At 52.8% G+C, this 25750-nt stretch overlaps 1 protein-coding gene across 4 annotated transcripts in view; it reads left to right on the top strand.

Moving 5' to 3' along the window:
- Positions 1 to 25750, top strand: part of LAMB3 (laminin subunit beta 3) — a 188497-nt gene that overhangs the window by 153808 nt on the left and 8939 nt on the right. For all 4 annotated transcript variants that reach the window (XM_070384718.1, XM_070384719.1, XM_070384717.1 and 1 more), the window contains 15 exons: positions 7884 to 7998; positions 8483 to 8556; positions 12875 to 13066; positions 13571 to 13634; positions 13990 to 14183; positions 16054 to 16174; positions 16917 to 17105; positions 19308 to 19463; positions 19791 to 19987; positions 20165 to 20276; positions 20907 to 21285; positions 22642 to 22802; positions 23233 to 23453; positions 23744 to 23941; positions 24493 to 24637. In XM_070384718.1, coding sequence (XP_070240819.1) covers positions 7884 to 7998; positions 8483 to 8556; positions 12875 to 13066; positions 13571 to 13634; positions 13990 to 14183; positions 16054 to 16174; positions 16917 to 17105; positions 19308 to 19463; positions 19791 to 19987; positions 20165 to 20276; positions 20907 to 21285; positions 22642 to 22802; positions 23233 to 23453; positions 23744 to 23941; positions 24493 to 24637 — 2518 coding nt within the window. The remainder of the gene's footprint in view (positions 1 to 7883; positions 7999 to 8482; positions 8557 to 12874; positions 13067 to 13570; positions 13635 to 13989; positions 14184 to 16053; positions 16175 to 16916; positions 17106 to 19307; positions 19464 to 19790; positions 19988 to 20164; positions 20277 to 20906; positions 21286 to 22641; positions 22803 to 23232; positions 23454 to 23743; positions 23942 to 24492; positions 24638 to 25750) is intronic.

Here is a 25750-nt window from a genome sequence, read left to right as displayed (position 1 = left end):
ATTCAGGACTGAATTCCTTTAGGATGGACTGGTTGGATCTCCTTGCAGTCTAAGGGACTTTCAAGACCCAACTGTGGTGTTGGACTCTCCAACACCACAGTTCAAAAACATCAATTCTTTGTCACTCAGCTTTCTTTATGGTCCAACTCTCACATCCATACATGACCACTGAAAGAACCATAGACTTGACTAGATGGACCTTTGTTGGCAAAGTAATGTCTCTGCTTTTTAATATGCTATATAGGTTGGTCATAGCTTTTCTTCCAAGGAGCAAGCATCTTTTAATTTCATGGTTGCAGTCACCATCTGCAGTGATTTCAGAGCTCCCAAAAATAAAGTCAGCCACTGTTTCCATTGTTTCCCCACCTATTTGCCATGAAGTGATGGGACCGGATGCCACGATCTTAGTTTTTATCTGAATGTTGAGTTTTAAGCCAACTTTTTCACTTTCCTCTTTCACTTTCATCAAGAGGCTCTTTAGTTCTTCTTCACTTTCTTCCATAAGGGTGGTGTCATCTGTGTATCTCAGGTTATTGATATTTCTTTCGGCAGTCTTGATTCCAGCTTGTGCTTCATCCAGCCTGGTATTTCACATGATGTACTCTGCATATAAGTTAAATAAGCAGGGTGATAATATACAGCCTTGACATACTCCTTTCCCAATTTAGAACCAGTTTGTTGTTCCATGTCCAGTTTTACCTGTTGCTTCTTGAGCAGCATACAGATTTCTCAAGAGGCAGGTCAGGTGTTCTGTTTTCCCATTTCTTGAAGAATTTTCCACAGTTTGTTGTGATCCACACAGTCAAAGGCTTTGGCGTAGTCAATGAAACAGAAGTAGATGTTTTTCTGTACCTCTCTTGCTTTTTTGATGATCCGGTGGATGTTGGTAACTTGATCTCTGGTTCCTCTGCCTTTTCTAAATCCATCTTGAACATCTGGAAGTTCATGGTTCACATATTGCTGAAGCCTGGCTTGGAGAATTTTGAGCATTACTTTGCTAGTGTGTGAGATAAGTGCAGTTCTGTGGTAGTTTGAACATTCTTTGGCATTGCCTTACTTTGGGATTGGAATGAAAACTGACCTTTTCCAGTCCTGTGGCCATTGCTGGGTTTTCCAAATTTGCTGTCATATTGAGTGCAGCACTTTCAAAGCATCATCTTTTAGGATTTGAAATAGCTCAACTGGAATCCCATCACCTCCACTTTGTTCATGGTGATGCTTCCTAAGGCCCACTTGACTTCACATTCCCAGATGTCTGGCTCTAGGTGAGTGATCACACCGTTATGGTTATCTGGGTCATGAAGATCTTTCTTGTATAGCTCTTCTGTGTATTCTTGCCGCCTTTTCTTAATATCTTCTGCTTCTGTTAGGTCCATACCATTTCTGTCCTTTATTGTGCCCATCTTTGCATGAAATACTCCCTTGGTATCACTAATTTTCTTGAAGAGATCTCTAGCCTTTCCCATTCTATTGTTTTCCTCTATTTCTTTGCACTGATCACCGAGGAAGGCTTTCTTATCTCTCCTTGCTATTCTTTGGAACTCTGCATTCAGATGCTTATATCTTTCCTTTTCTCCTTTGCCTTTACCTTTTCTTCTTTTCTCAGCTATTATACTCATGCAGTGTAATTTTGCAGTGTTGTGGTATTCATCATTTTGGTCATCGGCTTCAGAACTGAGCTTTCTGAACTTGGTTTCGATGGAGATAAGAGCTGTACTGAGTTAAGGCTTTGGTCAAGATGTTAGTTCATGACAGTGCTTCATAGCATTGGGGCTCCACTCCCACCTGGCCCCAAAACAGGCCCTGATTTTTCACCTTTGCTGGCAATATCCATTGACATATAAATGATGAGGCTTGTGGATCAGAGGAGCTTCCCAGGTGGCTCAGTGGCAAAGAATCTGCCTGCCAAATAGGAGATTCAGGAGACGCCAGTTTGATCCCTGGGTCAGGAAGATCTCCTGGAGTAGGAAATAGTAGCCCACTCCAGCATTCTTACCTGGGAAATCCCATGGATAGAGGAACCTGCTGGGCTCTGGTCCATGGGGTCGCAAAGGGTCGGACATGACTGAGCACGCACACACACACACACACACACAGATCACAGTGGGAGTCTAGTGGAGACTAGTCTCGTCTTGCTGACCAAGGCCTTCAGGGTCCGTCTTTCCCTGCTCACTTTGCTGGGAAGAGTGCTTCTCCAGCACCATGTTTGGCCAACATCTTATTTTTCTCTTGCTTCTTTTGCATTCTTGTTTGGAGTGTCTTTAACCTCTGAGCAGATAAGCTGGAGTTGGGGAGAATTCTAATAACATGTTAGAGCAAGAAGGAGCTTCATTATCTCATCCCACCCCTGCACTTTACCAATGAGGGAGCTGAAGTGGAGGGAATGTCTTATATGCAGCTGCATTTTTTTTTTTTTGGATTCCGGCTGTCTTTCTTTTGGCCCTGGCTGACAGCCATGACCCTGACTCCAGCTCCTTAGATGGACATAGGCCGTCTCTGACTTGCTCGGGGGGAGGGAGCTGGCCATGGCTAAGCAGAGCCTGTTTTCCCATTTCCCTCCAGAATTCGCTCCCTTTTCTGCTAAGACACAGAGCTTTGATTTGCCTTGCCTTCCTTGTTCCACCCTCTCCACTGTGATTGAGGCTTCCGCTGTCTCATTTGCCCTCCCATAGTTCTCTGGTTTGTCTTCCAGCCAGACTGCTGAGCTTCTAGAAAGCTCCAGGATAAGGGAAGAGGCCCAGCCTTTCCAGACAGAGAATGAGCAGGAGCCAAGCTGGCTGGAGGCCTGACAGACTGAATGGATAATAACGCTGCGTCTCTGAGGTAGTCCAGCCAGGGGAGTGCTGGCCAAATGACCCTGGAGAGGGAGGCAGCTGCGGCTGGGAGCTTCCATCTCTGGGAGAGACAGAGGCATGTAGCACACACGAGGGGAAGGGCCTTGTGTTGAGAATCTCTCTCTCTTTCACACACACACACTCACTCATACTCACACACACACTCTTACACACATACTGCATGTAGACGTACAGGAATAAAATAGAAAGGGAAACTGAGGCCCAGAAAGAGAAGGAATTGGCAGCCTGTCTTCATGCGGGCTTGTGCCATAAGCCACCCTATTTCAGGTCTCCTTCCCTCTAGTTGGTTGACAAGCAGAGCTGCTTAAAATACCTGTCCCAAGCCTGGAGGCTTAGGCTGTGTCTGAGGATTGAGATAAATCCCTCCTTTAGCTACGTTACTGTGATGAAGGCACATAGGTGTTCAGCTCATGAGCCCATCTGATCCATCATCACTGTCTGTACATGTGGAGGCAGGTGGCGGAGGCCTGGGGTGCCCCAGACTGACTGTGAAGACAGGGAGCACACAGGGTGGCAAGACCGTGCTGAGTATCCTGGGCCTTTTGAGTTTGTTTAAAACAAGGCCTGGATATAAAAGTTAATATATATTCAAGGCATTGAAAGTTATTAAAAAATAACTAAGAAAAAAAAGTTACCTGTAATCCCGTTTCCCAGAGGTAATTAGGTTAAGCTGTATGCAGCTGCCATTTTTGTGGGTCAAGATAGCTCAATATTAGCCATTTCGTTTGGTTCAACCTAATATATTGGTGCACTGCCTTCTACCTACTGATTCCTTAAAAAATATGGATTTGTGATCATGATGTATATACAAGCTTCTGCCCAACTTTTTTCATAAAACATTATCATTTTTTTTCATAAAACATTGTAAGCATTTCCCCCATGCAATTAAAATCTTTCTGTCAACAGTCTTTTGAAAAGTTACATAATATTCCATCATTTAATATCAAGGGCATTTGCCGAGTCCCAGGTTGGGTTGTTCTAGCTCCCGTGTCCCACGGCCCAAGGAAAAAAAGAGCCTTGTCTCTGGCACTCTCTTGGCCAGAGAACAGGCTGGGATCCGTTCCCAGCAAGCCCAGAGGAGCTCGGATGACAGGTCACCGGAAGGCAGCTGGCCCCTGTCTCTCCACGGGACACGTGCTGAGCTCAGACAGAGGATGGGCGGTGGAGAAGTTTGCCTCTGGGAGGCCAGGCAAAGTGGGGAGGAGGGTGTGCCTGCTGCCAGGGACCAGAATAGGATCCTAGAGGAGACTCAGATGCCAGTAAGAGGCGGCTTTTGCCCAGAAAGGATTATTTTAAGTGCTCAGGTATTTGTGTTAGCTGCTGACATACGTGCAGTCTCCGCGCTAACTGAGTGAGGTTAGCCTGACAAACTAGCTTTCTTCCCAGAGCATTTTCTCTGCTGTGGTCAGCCTCAGGGTGACCTGAGCCCTGTGGGTGAGACAGAGATGGTCACCCTTGACCGTACTTCCTTGCTGCAATGTCAGTGCACCCAAATGGTTTCCTAGTGGAGAAGAGAGGATGGCAGAGAGGGAGGGATGGAGGGGAGGAGAGAGAGAGAAGAGGAGGGGAGGAGGAGAAGAGAAGGGCGTGGGGAGGGATCCTGTCTGGCGCTGGTGCCGGCACTAGCCATCAGTCATCGGGAAAGTCACAGAGCCTCTTGGAGCCTCAGTCTTCTCACACCTGCAATGGGAATAATATTACACGTAGGGTGGTTGTCAGGCTTAAATAGGTTATTGCACTGAAACTCTTGATACAGTACCTAGCATGTGGTCGGCACTCCAGTCATTTCATGTTGATTTTGGTCATGTCCTCACTCTCTCACACCTCTCTTTAAACTCAGGAAGGGAGGGTCGAGCAATAATATAAATGAAAGTGCGAGCCTTTCCTGAGCATTTCCTGCTGCTGCTGCTAAGTCGCTTCAGGTGTGTCTGACTCTGTGCGGCCCCATAGACAGCAGCCCACCAGGCTCTGCTGTCCCTGGGATCCTCCAGGCAAGAACACTGGAGTGGGTTGCCATTGCCTTCTCCGTGAGCATTTACTATTCATTCCAGAAGTATTTACAGAGGACCTACTAAGTGCTGGGCACTTTGCTGAGCAACTGGAATACAGCATAAAGGAAAGTAAGTTCTGCCCTTGTGGAGTCCACATTCTAACAGGGGGAGGCAGATGGCAAATAAACACGGAGCAAACGCACGGACACTAAATGAACAGCTTGTCAAGTGGAGATCTTACTGTGAGGAAGAATGTAGCCCGGCAAAGGATGGACAGTGGCTGCTGTTTTATATAAGATGCGCGTGCCAGCCATTATGTGAGCACTAAACATCTCCCCACAGTATTTTAAGTACTTCATAATCATTTAAAATTCTTTTTCATTACAGTTTATCGTAGGATATTGACTATAGTTCCCTGTGCTATACAGCAGGGCCTTGTTGTTTATCTGTTTTCTATGTGATAGTTTGTATCTGCTAGTCCCAAACTCCTAATTTAACCCTCCCCCCACCCCACCTTTCCCCTTTGGTAACCATAAGTCTACTCCCTACGTCTGTGAGTCCATTTCCATTTTGTAAATAGGTTCATTTATATCATACCAAAATTATAGTTTAATAAAGCACTTAGGGAAGTGATGAGGACACCTTCAAGCTCCAGGAAGGGGACAATCCTCTTGTTTTGCAGATTGGTGGTGGGAGCTGGAAAATGGGGTGGGAAGCAGAGGCTCACAGAGCCAGGACTCCTGGCTCCCCTCCAGGCTTCAGGCTTTGCTCAGTGGCGCTGGGGGAAGAGCAATGTTGGGTGAAGAGTTTCTGTAACTCAAGGCACAGACTTGGCACGTTAACTCTTCCCTTCGGGACTGAGCTGTCAGCTCCACAGGTTCAGCATGTCTGCTGAACATGTGGGTCATGTTCAGATGGTCCACATGTTCAGAATCCCAGAACACCCATTCTGATGGATCTGATGACTGAGCTGTCAGCTTCACAGGTTCAGCATGTCTGCTGAACATGTGGGTCATGTTCAGATGATCCACATGTTCAGAATCCCAGAATCCCAGAACACCCATTCTGATGGATCATCCTCCCCAGCTTAGGGCCTTCCCTGGATGGGACCAAGGTTCAGGGGCTGCAAAGCCTCAGAGACGGCTTCCTGAGCTTTCTCCTGGTTCTGCTGGGTGGAGGCTTAGGGGAAACAGAGGCAAGGGGTGTGGGGAGGTACCATCGCCTCTGCCCAGAAGGACTTGCAATTCAGGGAGGTTCTCGTCCAAGCCTTGCTTTAACATGCGCGTTAATCTGGAGCCCTCTGAAAAGTGTTCTTTCTGCTGGACACAAGGTTTGGGACCGTGGTTACTCAGAGAAAACAGGTTGCATGAAGAACCTAGGCAAGGTCATGATGTCTCAGTGGTGTGTGTGTGCGTGTATGCGCCAGGGCAAACACATGCAAACATATGCAAATGTATGCACATTCACACATTATGGACAAATTAAAAGAACAAGGGCCAATCCTCTGGCTGTGTTCTTTTCCTTGATGATCTCTGCCCTGCTCTGGAGCCCATGGGGTTCAGTTCAGTCTCTTGTCTCACTCCAGGGTATGGGCAGACCAAGGAAGGTTATGTTTTGGGGGGACCTCCCTGGTGAGGCTGTTTCCTCCTTGGCTGCCCACTTTAACCCAGATCTTCATGGGGAAGAGACCCTGCCTTCAGCCCCAAGGCTGCAGACTTCCTCTGCCTTCCTGACCTTGGGACACCTGCCTACAAAGCTCCATCTGGTTGGACATCCTGGGCTTCTCTCCTGTGGGTCAGTTCAGTTCAGTTCAGTCACTCAGTCCTGTCTGAGTGACTGAGTGACTGAGTCATGTCTGACTCTTTGCGACTCCACGGACTGCAACGCCCCAAGCCTCCCTGTCCATCACCAACTCCCAGAGTTTACTCAAATTCATGTCCATTGCGTCGGTGATGCCATCCAACCATCTATCCTCTGTTGTCTTCAATCTTTCCCAGCATTAGGGTCTTTTCCAGTGAGTCAGTTCTTCACATCAAGTGGCCAAAGTATTGGAGTTTCAGCTTCAGCATCAGTCCTTCCAATGAATATTCAGGACTGATTTCCTTTAGGATTGACTGATTGGATCTTCTTGGAGTCCAGGGGACTCTCAAGAGTCTCCTCCAACACCACAGTTCAAAAGCATCAGTTCTTCGGTGCTCAGCTTTCTTTATAGTCCAACTCTCACATCCATACATGACTCCTGTGGGTAGGGGATGCCAAACTGGGAAAGATCCTAAAGTCACAGATGTCAAGTGCTGGAAGGCCTTTAAGATCATCTAAATGGTACTAGAATGTTGGCTTCCTGATGGCTGGGTCTTTATTTTGTTCACTATTACAACTCCAGAGCCCAGAGCAGGGTCTAGGACGTAGTATGGCCTTAATGAATATTGTCAAATGATTGAATGACTCTACTTCAATATCCACTCAATTGACAGAGGAGAACTAGGACTGAACCCCAAATTCCCTTGTCCTTTTTTCCTGTCCCCTTTCCTAATCCTAAGAAACTCCACTTTCCCCAGGCTGCCAGGATTCAGTGAGATGAGTGATAAAACTCTCTAGCCTACACCTAGGACGTGGTGGTGGTAGTTTGGTCACTGAGTCATGTCTGAGCCCGTGGACTGTAGCCTGCTAGGCTACTAAATCGACGTGAGCTTCTCCTTCTTTCTTCTTTTTGCCCTTAGCACTCTTTGCACATTTCTCTCTGAGGCAAGGTCATATACAAAAATTAAGTTTTTACAGCCTCATACCTCTCTCCCAATGACAGCATCTATTTACTATTTACCTAGCTATGTGTTGGGGGCTGACACAGAGGACTTAAATGGAAAAATGACCAGTTAGTCTTGTTTTGAGAGGCTGGTCGTTCTAAATGTATTAATGAAATCCATGAATCCCTTAGGGGAGCATTTCCATGGAGAGAATGCTCTGGGCTCTCAGTATACACAGGGAGAATTCCCAGTACACAAAGGCCCCACCTGTGAGTCTCTGATGTCTTCCGCAGTGGCAGATGAAATGCTGCAAGTGTGACTCCAGGGTGGCTCACAATTACAACAGTCACCAAGTGGAGAACGTGGTTTCATCCTCGGGCCCCACGCGCTGGTGGCAGTCACAGAACGGTAAGCGCCTGCCACCACCTCCACATGCAGGGTGCCCTGGGGCCCTTTGGGTTTTCCCATGGCTTTCTTATGGTGGTGGGACACGGGTGGCTGGTGAGCAGAACCTTCTGTCTTTGTATTTGAGGCCTTTCGGATGTTGTAGGTAGAAGAATTTATTGGAGGTTAATGAAAAGGTAAGAAGAGAGAGAAATGCCTTCATTTCATCCTACTTGGTCACAGTGGGCTTGCTGAAGGAACTGGGCTTTGGGAACAGATCTGTGTTGGGCTGAGGAGTTGAAAGTCTAAAGGTTTTAAAGACATCAAGGGACAGTGGGAAGGAAATTTGGCCGAGAAGACATGGGATCTTGAATAGGTGCTATAAGTAGAAATGTACTGGTACCACGCCTCTCTGAGAGGGAGATGGGAAAATCAGAGTTAGATTTCCTGGAGCCTGGGAAGGTAGACAGTCTCTGCTCTAAAGTTCCTGGGTTTTGTGTCTTTCCAGATGTGAGCCCTGTCTTTCTGCAGCTGGACCTGGACAGGAAATTCCAGCTTCAGGACATCATGATGGATTTTAAGGTGTGTTTCCTGGGTATGGCAGTGGATAGGAGAGGGGGACTCTGGGCCATGTGGGCTTGGACTCATGGGGAGCTCAGGCTGGAGGTGATGGTACCACATGCGGGGTGGGTCTCCCTTCCTCAGGTTGGGGCAACACTTAACCCTGAGCCTATATCATGGTGACAGCAGAAGTACCACTTCCGGGAGACCAGTGGCACCTCCAGGCCCCCTCTGTCCTCTACCTTTCTGCACCTCCCATCCTCAGCCCATCTAATTAATTCAGCTCTTCCAAGACCAATTCTACTTATACAGTTGTGTAATGACAGCTCATATGGTTGTGTATACTCTGTGTATACTCTGTTTTAATAACTTTGCTGATGAGATGGAGTTTAACCAACAGCAAGGAACTGGCCAAGCCACATGTGAGATGTGCTTTCAGAGCCATTGGTTCGTTCAGTGCCATTACTTGTCAGGTTTTGAGTCTAGCCTTTGGAGATATGCCTTTTGGAGGGCACATTTTCATTCATTAGTGACAGGGTCTTTTCTTTTCCTTTACAGAGATTTGATTTTATTCCTTCTACGGGAATATTCAAATATTTAATGATAAATCTTGGTTGATGAGAATAGATGATCAGGATAGGTAATATTGAACTGGAAATATAAAGCAATAGGACCTAATTCCTACATGACTGAGGAAGTTGCTGTAAGAACCTCACCTCAAGAATGATAAAAGAGAAACTGTTAGTTGCTCAGTCATGTCCAACTCTTTGCAACTCCATAGACTGTAGGCCACCAGGTTCCTCTGTCCATGGAATTCTCCAGGCAAGGATATTGGCTGGGTTGCGTTCCCTTCTCCATGGGATCTTCTGACCCAGGAAAGATGCAGGGTCTCCAGGAAGACCCCTGACCCAGTGCAGGGGTCTCCTGCATTGCAGGCAGATTGTTTACCTTCTGAGTCACCAAAGAAGCCTCAAGAATAGGTCTCAAGTATTTTGAGAAATGCTAGAGCCATTTGAATAAATGCCCAGTCCCTAATGGTGACAGCTTTGAGAGGCAACGTTCACTTGGATGGATACTCATGGTCTTATTGCTTTGTCATCACCCATTCATTTGTCCATTCTTGCTACACACGTATTGAACATCGATTATATGTTGCTAAACAGCTGAATAAAACTAGATCACAATCCTCAAGACAAAGAACCAGTAGCAAGACAGTGGGACGTGTGCTCTGATGTTGGTAGGAAGAAGTACTAGGGACATTAGCAAGGGGGCACCCAGCTTGATCTGTCTTTGGTGGGGATGATCAGAGAATACACCCACAGGAAGATGAAACTTCTTAGGCCGGTAATAGCCAGGAGAAGATTAAGTTCATTCCAGGCAAAGAGAATAGCAAAGTACAAAGACCAAGAAGCAAGAGACAAGAATGTATATAATTGGGGAGGGGGCAAAAGAATGCACACAGGGTCTGGAAGGGCAAATGTGTGTATGGTGGTGAGAGGTAAGGATACGGGAGGCTACAGACTGAAGAGAGATGAGTTTACAGATGTGAATGGGGAGAAGGAGAGTGGATGAAAGATTCATGTATTCATTCAACAAATGTACTGAATGACTACTACGTGCTAGATGCTGGGGGGACAACTGTGAACCAGCTGGACAGGGGTGCTTGTGGTTTACTGTCATGGCTCTCAACCAGGTTGTATTTGGCCATTTATAGACCAATTTGTGGTTGGCACAGCTGTGGTCATGCTATTGACATCTAGTGAGTGGAGGTCAGGGGTGCTGCTAACCATCCTATAATGATGAGGATGGTCCCCATGGCAAGGCATTAATCAACTCCAGATATTAACAGTGCCAAGCCAAGGTTGGGAAACCCTGATCTGGTGGGAGAAAAAAAAAAAAAAAACCCAGGAAACCAAGAGATAAGTAATGGGAAATTGTGGTGACATTTACGACGGCAGCAGATGAGATCCCAGAATAGGAAATGATGTGGTGGGTGGGCAGAGTGTGGGCAGAAGAACGCAGGTTAGGTGGGTATAAAAAGATCTCTGTGAGGAAGTGACATTTAGCTGAGAACAAAAGAAAGAACCCACCAGGGGAGAGGAGTATCCCAGGCCAAGGAAGCCACATGAACAAAGGCTCTGAGGAGGGAGCAAACGGGCTGTGACTGAGGGCGTGAGGAGATGGAGGTGCACAGTGGCATGGTCAGGAGTTCAGATTTATTCAGGAAGAGCAAGCAGAGGACTTGGATAGATAATCCTCTATCTATCCTCTATGCCTCATAGATAATGCCTCTAATAAAGGAGGGCGTACAGAGGGCCAACAGGTCCATGAAAAGATGCTCAGCATCGTTAGCCAGCAGGGAAAAGCAAGTGGAAACCACAGTGAGCTGGCACTTCATACCTGTCAGAATGGCTATCATCAAGATCAGGGTGGCCTAGCAGGTAGGATTCCAGGCTTTCACCGCCATGGCCTGGGTTTAATCCCTGTAGTCGGGGAACATCCCGCAAGCCGTGTGGTGTGGCCAAAATAAGACGGATGAGGTAAGTGTTGGTGGGGATGTGGAGAAAAGGGAACACTTGTTTACTCTTAGAGGGAATGTAGATTGGTGCAGCCACTGTGGAAAGCAGTATGAAAGTTCCTCAAAAAGTTATTAGAAAAAAAGTCTACCATATGATCCTGCAATCCCACTTCCAGTTGTATACCGGAAGGAAATGAAGTCACTGTCTCAAAGAGATGTCTGTAACGCCCATGTTCATTGCAGTATTATTCACAATAACCAGGAGATGCAAACAACCTAAGTGTCTATCAATGGATGAATGGGTAAAGAAAATGTCATGTACACACACACACACACACACACACGTGTATACACACACACACACACACACCCAGAGTCTAGAATATTCAGCCATGAAGAAGGAGGGAGATCTTGGGACAGCATGAATGGATTTTGAGGGCATTCTGCTAAGTGAACTAAGACAGACAGATGAATACCACATGTCTTCACATATATGAAAGAAAGTGAAAGTGAAGTCGCTCAATTGTGACCGACACTTTGCAACCCCATGGACTGTAGCCTACCAGGCTCCTCTGTCCATGGGATTTTCCAGGCAAGAGTACTGGAGTGGGCTGCCATTTCCTTCTCTAGGGGATCTTCCCAACGCAGGAATTGAACCTGGGTCTCCTGCATTGCAGACAGACGCTTTACCGTCTGAGCCACCAGGGAAGCCCTATATAGGGAATCTTAAAGACCTGAACTCATCAACGTAGAGACGAAGATGGTGATTGCCAGGGGCTGGAGGGAGGAAGAAATGGGTATGGGGTGCTGCTCATAGGATATAAAGGTCCAGGTATAAGATGCATAAGTTCTGAAGATCTGATGGACAACGTGGTGACCATTATAATTATTAACACTGTACTAGACACCTGGAAGTTGTTAAGAGAGTAGACCTGAAATGTTATCATGACACAGGAAAAGATTATTATGTAAGAGGATAGACGTGTTAACTCACTTTATTGTAGTAATCATTCTGTTATATATGACTATCAAATCATCACATTTGATATACCTTAAACTGGCGTATATTGCACATCCATAATATCTCAATAAAGCTTGGAAAGAAACAGAGTAGGGAAGCCATTGGAAGGTTTTGAGGAGAGAAGAGTCATAGCCCGTTTTACATTTTAGAAAGGAAGTTCTCTTTGTGTGGAGGTTGGGTTTTTGAACCGAAAGAAGTTTTCCAAGCTGGAAGCTGTCAGCATAAAGACAACATGGAAAGCCATGAGAAATGGATGGAATCACTGAGGGCAGAAGTAGGCCAGTGCAGACCCATCGAAGGGTCTCATGCAGGGAGCCATGTGATCAGATAACCCTGCAGGTGAAGTGTGGGGGTGTGGCTTGGAAAGGCTGAGGCGGGCTTGAGTTCTAGGCTGTTGCAGGAATCCAGGCTGAGCGCGATCAGGGACCTGAGCTCTGACCATGGATGTGGGAGAAAAAGAGGAAAGGACAGAATCAGCATTTGGCTGTAGGAAGCCCAGTGGGAGAATTTTCTGGCCTGACTGCCTGGGTGGTGGACTGAGTAGGGATCGTGCCTTCTGGAAGTTAGATCTGCTTTCTGTTAGTTTGCAGAAGCAGGGAAAACCTGCTGGGGCCCGTGGTTTGCCAGCAGGATCAGACCGCAGTGCCCCTGAGCCTACTTGCTCCGTGCAGCCCTCCTTCTCCCTCCTCACTGGGGTTCTCAGGGGCCGCCAGCACTTAAGAGCGTCTTTCTGTGACCGTGTCCTCCAGGCGGGGTCACTCAGGCCTCCCTCACCCCCCCCACCCTGTGTGTCCCTGCAGGGGCCCGTGCCTGCAGGCTTGCTGATCGAGCGCTCCTCGGACTTCGGCAAGACTTGGCAGGTGTACCAGTACCTGGCTGCTGACTGCGGCTCTGCCTTCCCCTGGGTCCGCCAGGGCCAACCCCAGGGCTGGCAGGACGCTCGGTGCCAGACTCTGCCCCAGAGGCCTAATGGGCACCAGAACGGGGCCAAGGTAGGAGAGGGCACCCTGAAAAATAGGCATGGGGAGAGGTTTCCCACTTCCTGTCACTCACGTGGTCACCCAGGCTTTGGGGAATCTGTGAGAACCCTCCCCCTCCTTCGGGCAGAGCCTTGCTATCTTTCCTGAGCTCCCCAACAGTGACCCCTCTAGGAGAAGTACATGTGAGTGCATGCTCAGTCATGTCTGGCTACGACCCCACGGACTGTAGGGGTCCTCTGTCCTCGCCAAGATCCTCTGTCCATGGGATTCTCCAGGCAAGAATGCTGGAGGTGGGGTGCCATTTCCTCCTCCAGGGGATCTTCCTAACCCAGGGATCAAACCCACATCTCTTGCGGCTCCATGTAGGCAGGCATATGTTTACCACCATGCCACCTGGGAAGGAGCCCTCTGGACACCCTCAAGACATTTGGCAGGGCATCAAATGGAAAAGAGGACTTCTGGGCTTGGCCACAGCTCACCTCTTCCTGGGTGTCCCCTTACTCCGCCTCTCTGCAGGTCCAGCTCAACCTTATGGATTTAGCCTCTGGGATCCCAGCCACACAAAGTCAAAAAATTCAAGGTCAGTGTGGCTACTCCTCTAGCCCGTGGGACTGTGGGTAGAGAACAAAATAGGCTTGCAGCTCAGATCATGGACATTTCCTAGTCTTTGCTGCCTCTGTCAACGTGGTTGGATTGAATACCGGCCCTGCTTAAGCTCGTAGGGGTATGGTGCTGGCCAGCCACTCATAAGGCCCGAGTCAGGGTTGTGGGGGGTCTTTTCTGTTGTAGGAGGGTTGGGGGAGATGGGTAGTGAGACCAGAGTTCCTTTCCTTATTGTCCTGCCCTAGGAGACTCTGTGTCTAAATTCTGTTTTTTTTTTTTTTTTTCCCCCATACCTGCCCCCTCCCTCCCTCCTTGCTGTTCGTTCTCCGCAGAGCTGGGGGAGATCACCAACTTGAGGGTCAACTTCACCAAGCTGGCGCCTGTGCCCCAGAGGGGCTACCACCCTCCCAGTGCCTACTACGCTGTGTCCCAGTTGCGTCTGCATGGGAGCTGCCTCTGCCATGGCCATGCGGACCGCTGTGCCCCCAGTTCCAGAACTCCTGCCAGCCCCTCCAGCGCCGTGCAGGTGGCAGCCCAGGGCAGGAAGGGAGAGGGGAGCGGGCGGGCAGACTGCGGGCATCCTCGGGACCCCTGGAGAGGGGTGGGGCACTAGATTGAAGACTTGAGTACTGACTGTTTTAGCGATGGCGAAGATGAGTGTAAATGGTTATCGTTTTCAAGGTCCCATTTGGTAGCACTTCTTTGGATCTGCTTTATTATTTGAGATGATTTTTATTCAGTAACATAGATGTAAGTATAAGTATACGTGTAAGTAGAAGTATATGCGTGGGTATTGCAGGGAGCTCAAGGCATTGATTCTTAGCCCTGGTCACATATCATAATTTCCTGGGGAGCTAAAAAGATCACCGGGATCCCTACCTCAGACACTCTCATTGTATTCCTATTATTTAAAGCTCCTGGTGATTCTAACAGCTTGCCAGGATTGAGAGTCCCTGGTTTGGGGGACTTTGAATTCCCTTTAGAGGTGAGATATGGGACAGGAGGAGAGAACAGAGGCTAACACGGATGCTGAGTTCACCCCAGAGCAGCTGAGTCAGATGCGTCAGGGATAGAAAGGGAAGCTCCAGCTTAATAAGTGACCCAGGGGCGTTTGCTGGGAAGCCAGGCTTGAGAGCCATCAGCAGAGGAGAGAGACCCTTGGACCAAGAAGCAAAGGGAGCTGTCATTTCACTTTCCTGCTTCTACAATATTAACAATCGGGAGCAGGATACTTGTTCTAGTGATAAAGGCACACGATGAAATCCTATCAGGTGGCCTGCTAGGGAAAATAAGGGGACAGGAACATTGCGCAGCCTTTTCCTTTCCACTTTCTGGGCCAGTGCTTCCCCCAGGCTGCAGAGGAGGCCAGAGGGAGACTGGTGCCAGGGATGTGACAGCCGTTAGGGCCCCAAAACACAAGACCAGAACACAGGCTGAGTGTGATCACTGGCGTATAAGGATGTAGAGGAGGGCGAGGGCCTGCCCAGCCCCGGTGGTTCTTAACTCTGGCTACTCCATGGAAACACCAGTTTATAAAGTACTGATGTCTGGGCCTTGTCCCTGAGATTGGATGGAATTGGGCCTGAGCATTTATATATATAAAGCTCCTCAAATAATGCTTAAGTGCGTCCAGAGTTGAAATCCATGGAGTTAGAGGGAGCAGGCAGGCCTGATGAAGGATGTGCCATTCCAGCTGGGAAGGATCTCGCTGGTGAATAGAGGGGAAGGGACTTCTAGGAAGGAAGCAAAGCATCAGTACAGGCCACAAGGTGGGGAGACGTGGGGCTTGTACAGGGAGCAGCCAGTTCAGCTCAGCTGTGCTGTTAGGGGCGAGTGCAGGGCGAGCATGGAGCAAACACAGTGCGGGTCCTGGATGCCAGCCAGCGGGTGGTGAGCTTAATTTGGAGGACGATTAGCACACAATTGCTATTCTATTTCTGCACCTTAATGAGTCTAGTAACAATTCATCATCACAGTCTCATTAGCCAAACAACTGCAGTCATAGCTTGTTGGAATATAAATCTCCAGAGGGCCCACAAGAATTGCAGTTTACCAACAAGGCTGTGGGAGCAAACTTCCAGGCGCTGTTTTGCATTGGGCAGTATGGGGATGGATACCATACCAAAATGCAAGGACCGCGCTTTTAAAAACCCAACAGGAGGAGCAGTGTAGATGTGCATGCATACAAACACACGTGTATGTACACACGCACACGTGCACCACACAAGCCGGCCTCTGGGAGTGTCAGATTAGCTCAGTGCAGGCTGGAGGAGCTGGGGTCCGGAGCTGGACCCTGGGGTCTAAGCCGAGCGGAAGGGTCAGAGAGGAGAGGGCAAGTCTGTCCCTGGGACGCTCCTGTGATGGTTCCTCCTGGTGACCAATGGCCCCGCCCCCAGGTCCATGAGGTCTGTGTCTGCCAACACAACACCGCCGGCCCCAACTGTGAGCGCTGCGCGCCCTTCTACAACAACCGGCCCTGGAGACCCGCGGAAGACCAGGACCCCCACGAATGCCAGAGTATGAGCCTGGGACCCCCCACCTCCCCTGCAACCACTGGCTGGGGTGCTGGCCTCTCTGGGCCGTGATGACCTCCTCTGGGACACGGGGAGAATCTCGTCTTTATTATTAATATTTAAATCTAAACCAATTCCCCGTAACTAAAGCTCTCCTTGCTCTTTGGGGAAGGAGAGGGCCTGTGAGTCGCATCCTCCCACCGCCCAGACCTCACAGGGACCACGGGCGGGTTCATATTTTTGATGCCACATGTCGTTCGTGCTAACCCAGGTCCTCCTTCCTCCAGCCTCTCTAGTGCTTTATCCTGTGTAGGACACACTTGGTCTCCCTGTTGTCATTCTTTCTCTTTCAGATGGGCCCCCGGGGGCAGGGCCCTTCCCTCCATAAATGAGGACAGCCAGGGTCCCAGCCTAGAGAAGGACAGTGACCCAGCAGGAGACCCATGGTGGCAGTGGGGGAGGGTTGGCATGGGACGTTTGAACAGCTCTCTCTTTGGCCCCACACGGACATCATCCTGGGATGAGTCCCCACACTGGGAGTCGGGAGGCCCGCGTTCTCCGTTTTCCTTTCTTACTGTATGAACTGAAATAAATTAGACAGGCCTCCCTGGGCTTCAGTGTCCCCGTTTTTCAGACCTGGGCATCTTACAGAGTCACTGGGGATGCCAGCAAGTTAGCATGGAGCGTGCTTTGTAGATGCCAACGAGGCTGGTCTAGTGTTCAACCCCAGGAATCTCCTTTTTCAGGATGTGACTGCAACGGACACTCAGAGACATGTCACTTTGACCCAGCCGTGTTTGCTGCCAGCCAGGGGGCGCACGGAGGTGTGTGTGACAACTGCCGGGACCACACTGAGGGCAGGAACTGTGAACGCTGTCAGCTGCACTACTTCCGGAACCGGCGTCCTGGGGCTCCCATTCAGGAGACCTGTATCCGTGAGTAGGGGCTCATCTGTCTATTAATCTGCTCTGGGCTCAACAGAGCACACGTCCCTGAGGACTCACATGAAGTCCCCATGAAGACTTGGGGGCAATTGTTTTGACTTGGCTGTGCCTTCCTAAGCAAGTCACCCAGCCTCTCTGGATGTCAGTCAATTGGTCAGTCGGTCATTACGTAGAACTTATTTTGAGTATGCTGCTGCTTAGTCACTTCAGTCGTGTCCGACTCTGCGACCCCATGGGCTGCAGCCTGCCAGGCTCCTCTGTCCCTGGGTTTCTCCAGGCAAGAATACTGGAGTGGGTTGCCAGGCCCTGCTCCAGGGGAATTTTCCCAACCCAGGGATTGAACCCGGGTCTCCTGCATTGCAAGCAGATTCTTTGTCATCTGAGCCACCAGGGAAGCCCTTTTTGAGCATAGGAAAGAAAAAAGTCAACATCAGATACAGTTGCTGCTGTCAGGAAACACACAGACTGTTTGGTAGTAGAAACCACACACGCAGGAAAATGAGGGTGCACTTGGCCCGTTTACTTGCCTTTACCAGATCCAACCAGGCCATTCTGAAGGAGACCAGCCCTGGGATTTCTTTGGAAGGACTGATGCTAAAGCTGAAACTCCAGTACTTTGGCCACCTTATGCGAAGAGTTGACTCGTTGGAAAAGACTCTGATGCTGGGAGGGATTGAGGGCAGGAGGAGAAGGGGATGACAGAGGATGAGATGGCTGGATGGCATCACTGACTCAATGGACGTGAGTCTGAGTGAACTCCGGGAGCTGGTGATGGACAGGGAGGCCTGGTGTGCTGTGATTCATGGGGTCGCAAAGAGTCAGACACGACTGAGCGACTAAACTGAACTGAACTGAACTGAACCAGGTTGTAATGTGGTTTGCTTATTTTTCTGTTTCCGCCAGCATTAAGAACTCCTCTATGGCAGGGATTATTCTTGTATCCTTGGGCCCTAGCACAATGACAGATGAATAACTGATGCTCCAGAAATGTTTACTGAAGAAACATAAGAGACCCAGGAGTGACTAGACACATTCACAGGGGTCAGTGGGGCTTCCTGGGTGGCTCAGCGGTAAAGAACCCACCTGCAATGCAGGGGCCCTGAGAGATGCATGTTCAATCCCTGGGTCAGGAAGATCCCCTGGAGGAGGGCATGGCAACCCACTCCAGTATTCTTGCCTGGAGAATCTCATGGACAGAGGGGCCTGGCAAGCTATAGTCCGTGGAGTTTGAAAGAGTCAGACGCAACTGAAGCAACATAGCGCGCATACAGCAAGGGTCAGTGAGTTTGTACAATTCGAATCGAAAGCACTCTGATTCAGGTGGATTAATCAGGCAAAACTTTCCAGAAGTAAGAGTCTCTATTTTGAAAGCTGTGAAAGGGGCCCAGGTGTTAGGGTGAAAGAAAGTTGGTTCACTTGCGGTTGATATGATCTGCTTACGGAAAGAATGAGAAAAGCTTGAGTTTGACTTCCATTTCCAGCACTACTTGCCGTATGACCTTGAGTATGTTATTGGAACATCTCTGAGCCTCAGTTTCCTCATCTGTACAATAGGGATAAGCATGGTGAATTCTCAGGGTTATGATAGGATTACATAAGGCAACATGTAAGAGTGCCCAGCTCAGTGCTGGCCACAGAGTGGTTTGTTCAGTATATCATGCCAACTGAAACTTTCGTACTACATAACATGTGCCAAGGACTTCCCTGGTCGCTCAGCTAGCAATGCAGGAGAATCCACATTGCAATGAGATCCAAAGAATCTGCCTGCAATGCTGGAAACCCCGGTTTGATTCCTAGGTTGGGAAGATCCCCTGGAGAAGGAATAGACTACACAGTCCAGTATTCTTGTCTGGAGAATCCCAAGGACAGAGGAAGCTGGCGGGCTGCAGTCCACGGGGTCCCAAAGAGTCAGAAGCGACTGAGCGACTAAGCACAGCACAGCACAGCACAGCAACACGTGCCAAGCCCTGTGCTACCTGCTTTATTCCTCATAAGAGGCCCTATGAGTGTTATATAATTATCCCCATTTTATAGATGAGCAAACTGAGGCACAGGGGACCTTAAATAACTTGACTAAGGTGGTCAGGTCGTAAGCCAGGAAGTGGGGTAGGGAGGATAAGCATTTGAACCTGAATGCGCTCCCAATGCTCTGCTTTTCCTCTCTGCCCCTCTGGTGCCGCCTTTGTCTTGCAGCCTGTGAGTGTGATCCCGACGGGGCAGTGCCTGGAGCACCCTGTGACCCCCTGACTGGCCAGTGTGTGTGCAAGGAGCACGTGCAGGGGGAACGCTGTGACCTGTGCAAGCCGGGGTTCACGGGGCTCACCTTCTCCAACCCGCAGGGCTGCCGCCGTGAGTAGAGGGTCCCAGCCTGCCGTGGGGCGGGGTAGCGGCCCTGGGGCCGGCCCTGCTCCCCATGCGCGGTGTGCCGGGCCGCTGTGCCAGCAGCCTCCTGCAGGCCTGACTTGGAAGGGGGACAGAGCCCGCCCGCGGGAGGCGGGCGGCTGGCCAAGTGGCCAGGTGCTGGGACTGGAGGGAAAGCGTGGCGGCCTGGCTTTCCAGGTTTTCTGCGGGGGAGCGGCCCCGCCGGGTTCGTCTCCCTGATGCATGTCCTCTGGGGGGTGGTGGGCACAGATTTGGGTGCCCCGCCCCCAGCTCAGCAGCCCCTCTCCTGTGCAGGCTGTGACTGCAGTGTCCTGGGCGCCCGGCGGGACGTGCCGTGTGACGAGGAGACTGGGCGCTGCGTGTGTCTGCCCCACGTGGTGGGCCCCAAGTGTGACCAATGTGCCCCCCACCACTGGAAGCTGGCCAGCGGCCGGGGCTGCGAGCCCTGTGCCTGCGACCCGCACAACTCCCTCGGCCCCCAGTGCAACCAGGTACACTGCGGGCTGGCCCCCACGCCCCTGGAGAGCCCCTGTGGCTTTGGCAGGCCCGAATACGTGCGCCTGCGGCGGGGCGTCCTGGGTCTGACTGCGGAGCTTGTGTCCTGGCGGGAGCCCCTGCGGCTGGGGTGCGCCGGGGAGTCCCGCTCGCTGACCCGCTCTCCCCCGCAGTTCACAGGGCAGTGCGCCTGTCGGGAAGGCTTCGGGGGCCTGACCTGCCGTGCCGCAGCCATCCGCCAGTGTCCCGACAGGACCTATGGAGATGCAGCCGCAGGATGCCGAGGTGCGCTGTCTGAGTGGTGGGGGCTACGCCGTGGGGGGTGCGTGCTCGGCTGGGCTTGTGCTGGGGGGCGTGTGGGTCTGTGGTGTCTGGTCCACGGGGGCTGGGCCCTGGCAGCCCGTGAGAGTACTTGGCCCCTGCTAGCCCATCCCCATGTCCCCGTGTTTCTATGTCTCCATGTCCCCGTGTCCCCGTGTCCCGGTGACAGGAGGGCTGCTTTGCGCCTCTCTTCCCTGAGAAAGCGTCTCCCAGCTGTGGGGCAACCCCCTCCTCCCTCTCCACTGATGCGGAAAGTGAGCCCCGCGGTGGTCAGTTTGGCAAGTGGTGGCGAGAGCAGGCAGACCCCAGTCTGTTCCCAGCCCTGTTGCCCCCGGCGGGGTTGCTCCCCGTCTCTGGGCCTCGGCCTCCTCGCCTGGGAAGGGGCACCCTGCCTCGGGTGCTTGCGCCCGTGATGGTGGGAGAGCAAGCGTGCCCACCCCGCCAGAGCGGGTGCGGGTCAGAGTGCACGCGCGCTCGGGGAGTGAAGCTCGGGGCCGCGCCTGCACGAAGGGGCTGCTGAGTGAGCCCCGCCGCCCTCGCCGTGGCTCCCCGGCCTGGAGCGCTGGCCCCTGACCATCCTTTCTCCCGCCCCAGCCTGTGACTGCGACTTCCGGGGCACCGAGGGGCCAGGCTGCGACAAGGCCTCGGGCCGCTGCCTCTGCCGCCCCGGCTTGACGGGGCCGCGCTGCGACCAGTGCCAGCGGGGCTACTGCGACCGCGCCCCGGTGTGTGTGGCCTGCCACCCCTGCTTCCAGACCTACGACGGCGGCCTCCGGGAGAGGGCCCTCCGCCTGGCCGGCCTCCGCAACGCCTCCGCCGCCCTGTGGCCCCAGCCGGGCCTGGAGGACCACGGTCTGGCCTCGCGGATGCTGGACGCCAAGAGCAAGATTGAGCAGATCCAAGCCACCCTCGGCGATGCCTTGGTCACGGAGGAGGAGGTGGCCCAGGTGGCCAATGCCGTCTTCTCCATCAGGTCATTCCCTCTCCCCACCGAGCCGTTGGGGTCCACGGAGGGGCCCATATTGCTTACAGCCCTTTACCGTCTACCAAGCCTTTTCCTAGGGCTTCCCTGGTGACTCAGAAGATAAAGAACTTTCCTGCAATGCAGGAGACCCAGGTTCGATCCCTGGGTTGGGAAGATCCCCTAGAGAAGGGAATGGCACCCACTCTGGTATTCTTGCCTGGAGAATCCCATGGACAGAGGATTAGTCTGTCTAGGGCTAGTCCATGGGGTCGCAAAGAGTCGGATAAGACCGAGCAACTTCCACGTTTCACTTTCAAGCCTTTTCTTGGACACCTCTCTTTTTCACCGTCACTGCAGTCCTGGGAGGTTGGTGGAATGGGTGTTACTATGTCAGTCTTGCCAGTGAGGAAATGGGCACAGCTTGGTGACATGACAGAACCAGCTATCCACAGAGGGGCAGAGTGGGGGACCAGGAGTGCAGGCGCCAGCCCAAGTGCCTGGTGCTCCTGCGGGCGTCAGCTCTGGATGAGTCACCCTGATGGAGGGCATCCGAGAGGCAGGGCTCTGAAAATAACTTGTGTTTGCCTTTGGAATGGGAGCGGTCCCACCCACAGCCCCCTCCTACCAGCAGAGGCCTCTTCTCAGTGAGGTTTGGTTCCGAAGTTTTCATAATGAGTTTTGCCTTCCCTGAGCCCTCGCTGACTCGCTGACCGTGGGGGGCCCGAGCCACCCCGGTATGCGGTTGGCCTTGGTCTCAGAGCTGAGCAGGGAGCCTATGGGTATCTAATGGGCTGGGCGTGCCGGCCTGGAGGGGCCTCCTGAAGGATGGTGCACATGGAGCAGAGGCTGGCCACGGAGAAGGGGAGGCTAGTGGCAGGGACTGGTCAGGTGGAGCTGCAGAGGGCCGGGGAGGGAGGAGTCTCTGCAAACTCAGTGACCATGGGTCAGGGCAGGTGACCCCCTTCGGGCGGAAACAGACCGACAGGTCAGCAGCTCTGGGAGCCCTGGTGGGGAGAGGAGAGACCCGGGTGCCCGGGGTCCAGGCGTGGCTGATGGCAGCCTGTAGGGACCCCAGGAGGAGAGGGTCAGGGAAGCTCCTCGTGGAAGCTGGTGTGGGGACGCAGAGGAGAGCTGGGAGCCTTAGGCTCACACCCATCCAGGAGAGAGAGGTTTTTCTGGATCTGCCTGCGTATGGATGGAGGGAGACGATGCTGGCTTTAGCGTGGCAGAATCCTCTCCCGTCTGCGGCTTTCCCTGATGGCCTCTGTTTCTCCTGACTCAGTAGTTGTTTCTCCGGGGGCATGGCTGGGTCTGGGAGGCAGCCCCTCTCCTGTATTTTAGTGGAAACTTCTCCCCCTACCTTAGGCGGACGCTTCAGGGCCTACAGCTTGATTTGCCCCTGGAGGAGGAGACCTTGTCCCTCCCGGGAGACCTGGGGAGTCTGGACAGGAGCTTCAATCGCCTCCTCGTCGCATATCAGAGCAAGAGGGAGCAGTTTGAAAAGATAAGCAGTGCCGACCCTTCAGGTGAGCGGGTGAGGGGGAGCGTGGAGACCCCACGCCGGGCCAGGCTTCAGCTCCCCTCGGGGTGAGGGGGAGCGTGGAGACCCCACGCCGGGCCAGGCTTCAGCTCCCCTCGGGGTGAGGGGGGAGCGGAGACCCCACGCCGGGCCAGGCTTCAGCTCCCCTCGGGGTGAGGGGGAGCGTGGAGACCCCACGCCGGGCCAGGCTTCAGCTCCCCTCGGGGTGAGGGGCGGGGGGAGCGCCAGCCTTCCAGCTCCCCTCGGGGTGAGGGGGCGTGGCCAGGCCAGGCTTCAGCTCCCCTCGGGGTGAGGGGGAGCGTGGAGACCCCACGCCGGGCCAGCCTTCAGCTCCCCTCCGGCTGGCCCTCCGCCTCCAGGCCTGGGGGGTCCAGGGCTGGCTCAGTGAACCTCTCTTCTTTCCCCTCCTGCACCAGGAGCCTTCCGCATGCTGACTGCAGCCCATCAGCGGTCATCCCAAGCTGCTCAGCAGGTCTCGGACAGCTCCCGCCGGTTGCTGCAGCTCAGGGATAGCCGGAGAGAGGCGGAGAGGCTGGAGCAGCAGGTGGCAGGAGGACCAGGAGCCGGTGGTCCCCAGCTCGCGGCCCTGAGGCTGGAGATGGCCTCCGTGCCTGATCTGACGCCCACCATCAACCAGGTGACGCCTGTTGCGGAGCCCGACTTTCCCCCTCTGGCCCCCTGGCCTGGCTTGTCACACACCAACGGCTGCCCCACCGTTCCCACCGGGGCTGTGTAGACCCCACCACCACCCCATCCATCCTGACCCTCAGCCCCTGCATGGGCTGCTCAGCAGCGACGGAGCCAACCAGTTTCTGGGGGCCCGGTTGCCACAGAGACGTCTGTTGGCTGTTGGCTTCCCAGGTGTGGGATGGGAGTGGTTGTTGCAGAGCCTTGGGGACCCCTTTTGACACCCCCATCTCTCCACAGCTCTGTGGGGGCTCCAGGGAGATGCCTTGCACCCCGGGAGCCTGCCCTGGGGAGCTCTGTCCCCAAGACAACCGCACGGCCTGTGGCTCCCGCTGCAGAGGCGCCCTCCCCAGGGCAGGTGGGGCCTTGCGGACGGCGGGGCAGGTGGCCGAGCAGCTGCGGGCCTTCAGCACCCAGCTCCAGCAGACCAGGCAGATGGTAGGTGTGGCGGGTGGCGGTGGGCACCCGTAGTCAGGGGAGGCAGAGGGGACAGAGCCCCCGGGCGAGTCAGAGCTCCCGTTTGGCAGCCAGGAGACACAATCCCAGAGGTGTCAGCTGACTTGCCCGCATGGCCCCACAGCCAGTGGGGCATCTCAGGTGACTCTAGTGGAAAGAACCCGCCTGCTGGTGCAGGAGACATAAGGTACTCAGGTTCAGTCTCCCCTGGAGGAGGGCATGGCAGCCCACTCTAGTACTCTGGCATGGAGAATTCCCATGGACAGAGGAGCCTGGTGGGCTACAGTTTATGGGGTCACGAAAGACTCGGACATGACCTAAGTGACTTAGCAGGCGGCAGGCATCACGGCAAGTGAGAGATGGAGGCCAGTGTTTCTACATCACTTCTTGTGAGGCCAAACAAAGCTAGTTACACGTCTCCCAGGTGGATCCCGGGTAGCCAATGCCTGCAGACCCCCACCCCCTCCATGGGGGCCGCCGAGAGGCTCCCTTGGGGACTTTGACCCCCGCTGACCCACAGCGTGTGTCCGCAGATCAGGGCAGCGGAGGAGGCCGCCTCGCAGGTCCAGTCGGACACTCAGCGCCTGGAGACGCAGGTGAGCGCCAGCCGCTCCCAGATGGAGGAGGACGTCAGACGCACGCGGCTCCTCATCCGGCAGGTGCGGGAGTTCCTCTCAGGTGAGCCGGTCCTCACCCTCCCTTGGGCTAATGTGTCCATGCCTGCTGGCCCGCAGGGCCCTGTTTGCTGTCCCCCGATCCCCCACCCCCTACTTCCCATTCCTCCATCAGCGCCTCCTCACCCTTGACCAGTCCGCGTTTTCACCTGGGTGGCTGCTTCCTCTCCCATCTCCTTCCAGCCTCTTCTCCACCCAACAGCCTGAAGCATCTTTGAAACATGTGCAGGTGGGGTGGCATTCCATGCATACCTAACATCCTTCATTCCACAGCCTCTGTCACCTCCTGGATGTGGCTTGGAGCCCGGCTGTTTGACTCACGAACTGTCCTTGAACAGGCCAGCTCTCTATTTGACTCACAAACTGTCCTTGAACAGGTCAGCTCTCGCTAACCTCAGGGGTGCTCTCTCTCTTTCTCCGTCTGGGATGCTGTCTCCAAGGCGACTGATTCTTGCCCTCCAGGTCTGAGTGTACATATCTCCCTCAAGGGGACTTTCCTGATCACCTTCTCTGGTCAACCCCCTCCCCCAGCCCCCTCTGGAGTCGGCCCTTCACTGCTCTGAGCCTGTGGTTGTTGAATTCTTCTGTCAACGAGGGTGTTGCTTGTCTCCGCACCAGACTCTCAACTCCAAGAGGCCAGGGACGGCTGTGTGTCTTGTTCACTGTGTCCCTGAAAAAGCACCCAGTGTTGGCTGAATGAGTAAAGGAACCCGAGGCACTCCTGAGCTGCCCTGGGGAGTGGCAAAAGATCCCAGCACAGGGCTCAGGAAATTTGTTGAACTTTGAGCAAGTTGCTTTCCTCTTTGCCTCCATGTTCGCTTCTGCCAACCGAGATGAGAGTATTTTACAAGTTTATTCTGGGCATCAAGCAACTGATGGAAAATGTGTTTTGAAAAATGAAAGGTTCCTCAAGAATATGAACCAATATTACTATATTTCTGGTCCCTGACAGGGTATTTGCTTGGCTGGGAGCCAAGGGCCTGGTGTAACAGTATTTCCTCCTGCTATTATTGGGGTGCCTTGGCTCCAAGAGCCCAGAGCTCCCTCCTGAGTGCATGTGGCAGGTTGGAGAGAAGCAGGAAGGATCCGCCTGATGTGCCCCGAGTGGCCCCAGGCC

The sequence above is a fragment of the Bos mutus genome, chromosome 16, assembly GCF_027580195.1.
Source record: "Bos mutus isolate GX-2022 chromosome 16, NWIPB_WYAK_1.1, whole genome shotgun sequence".
NCBI lineage: Eukaryota > Metazoa > Chordata > Mammalia > Artiodactyla > Bovidae > Bos > Bos mutus.
The sequence above is the reverse complement of the archived record's forward strand: the minus strand, read 5'-3'. Positions and strand labels throughout refer to the sequence as shown.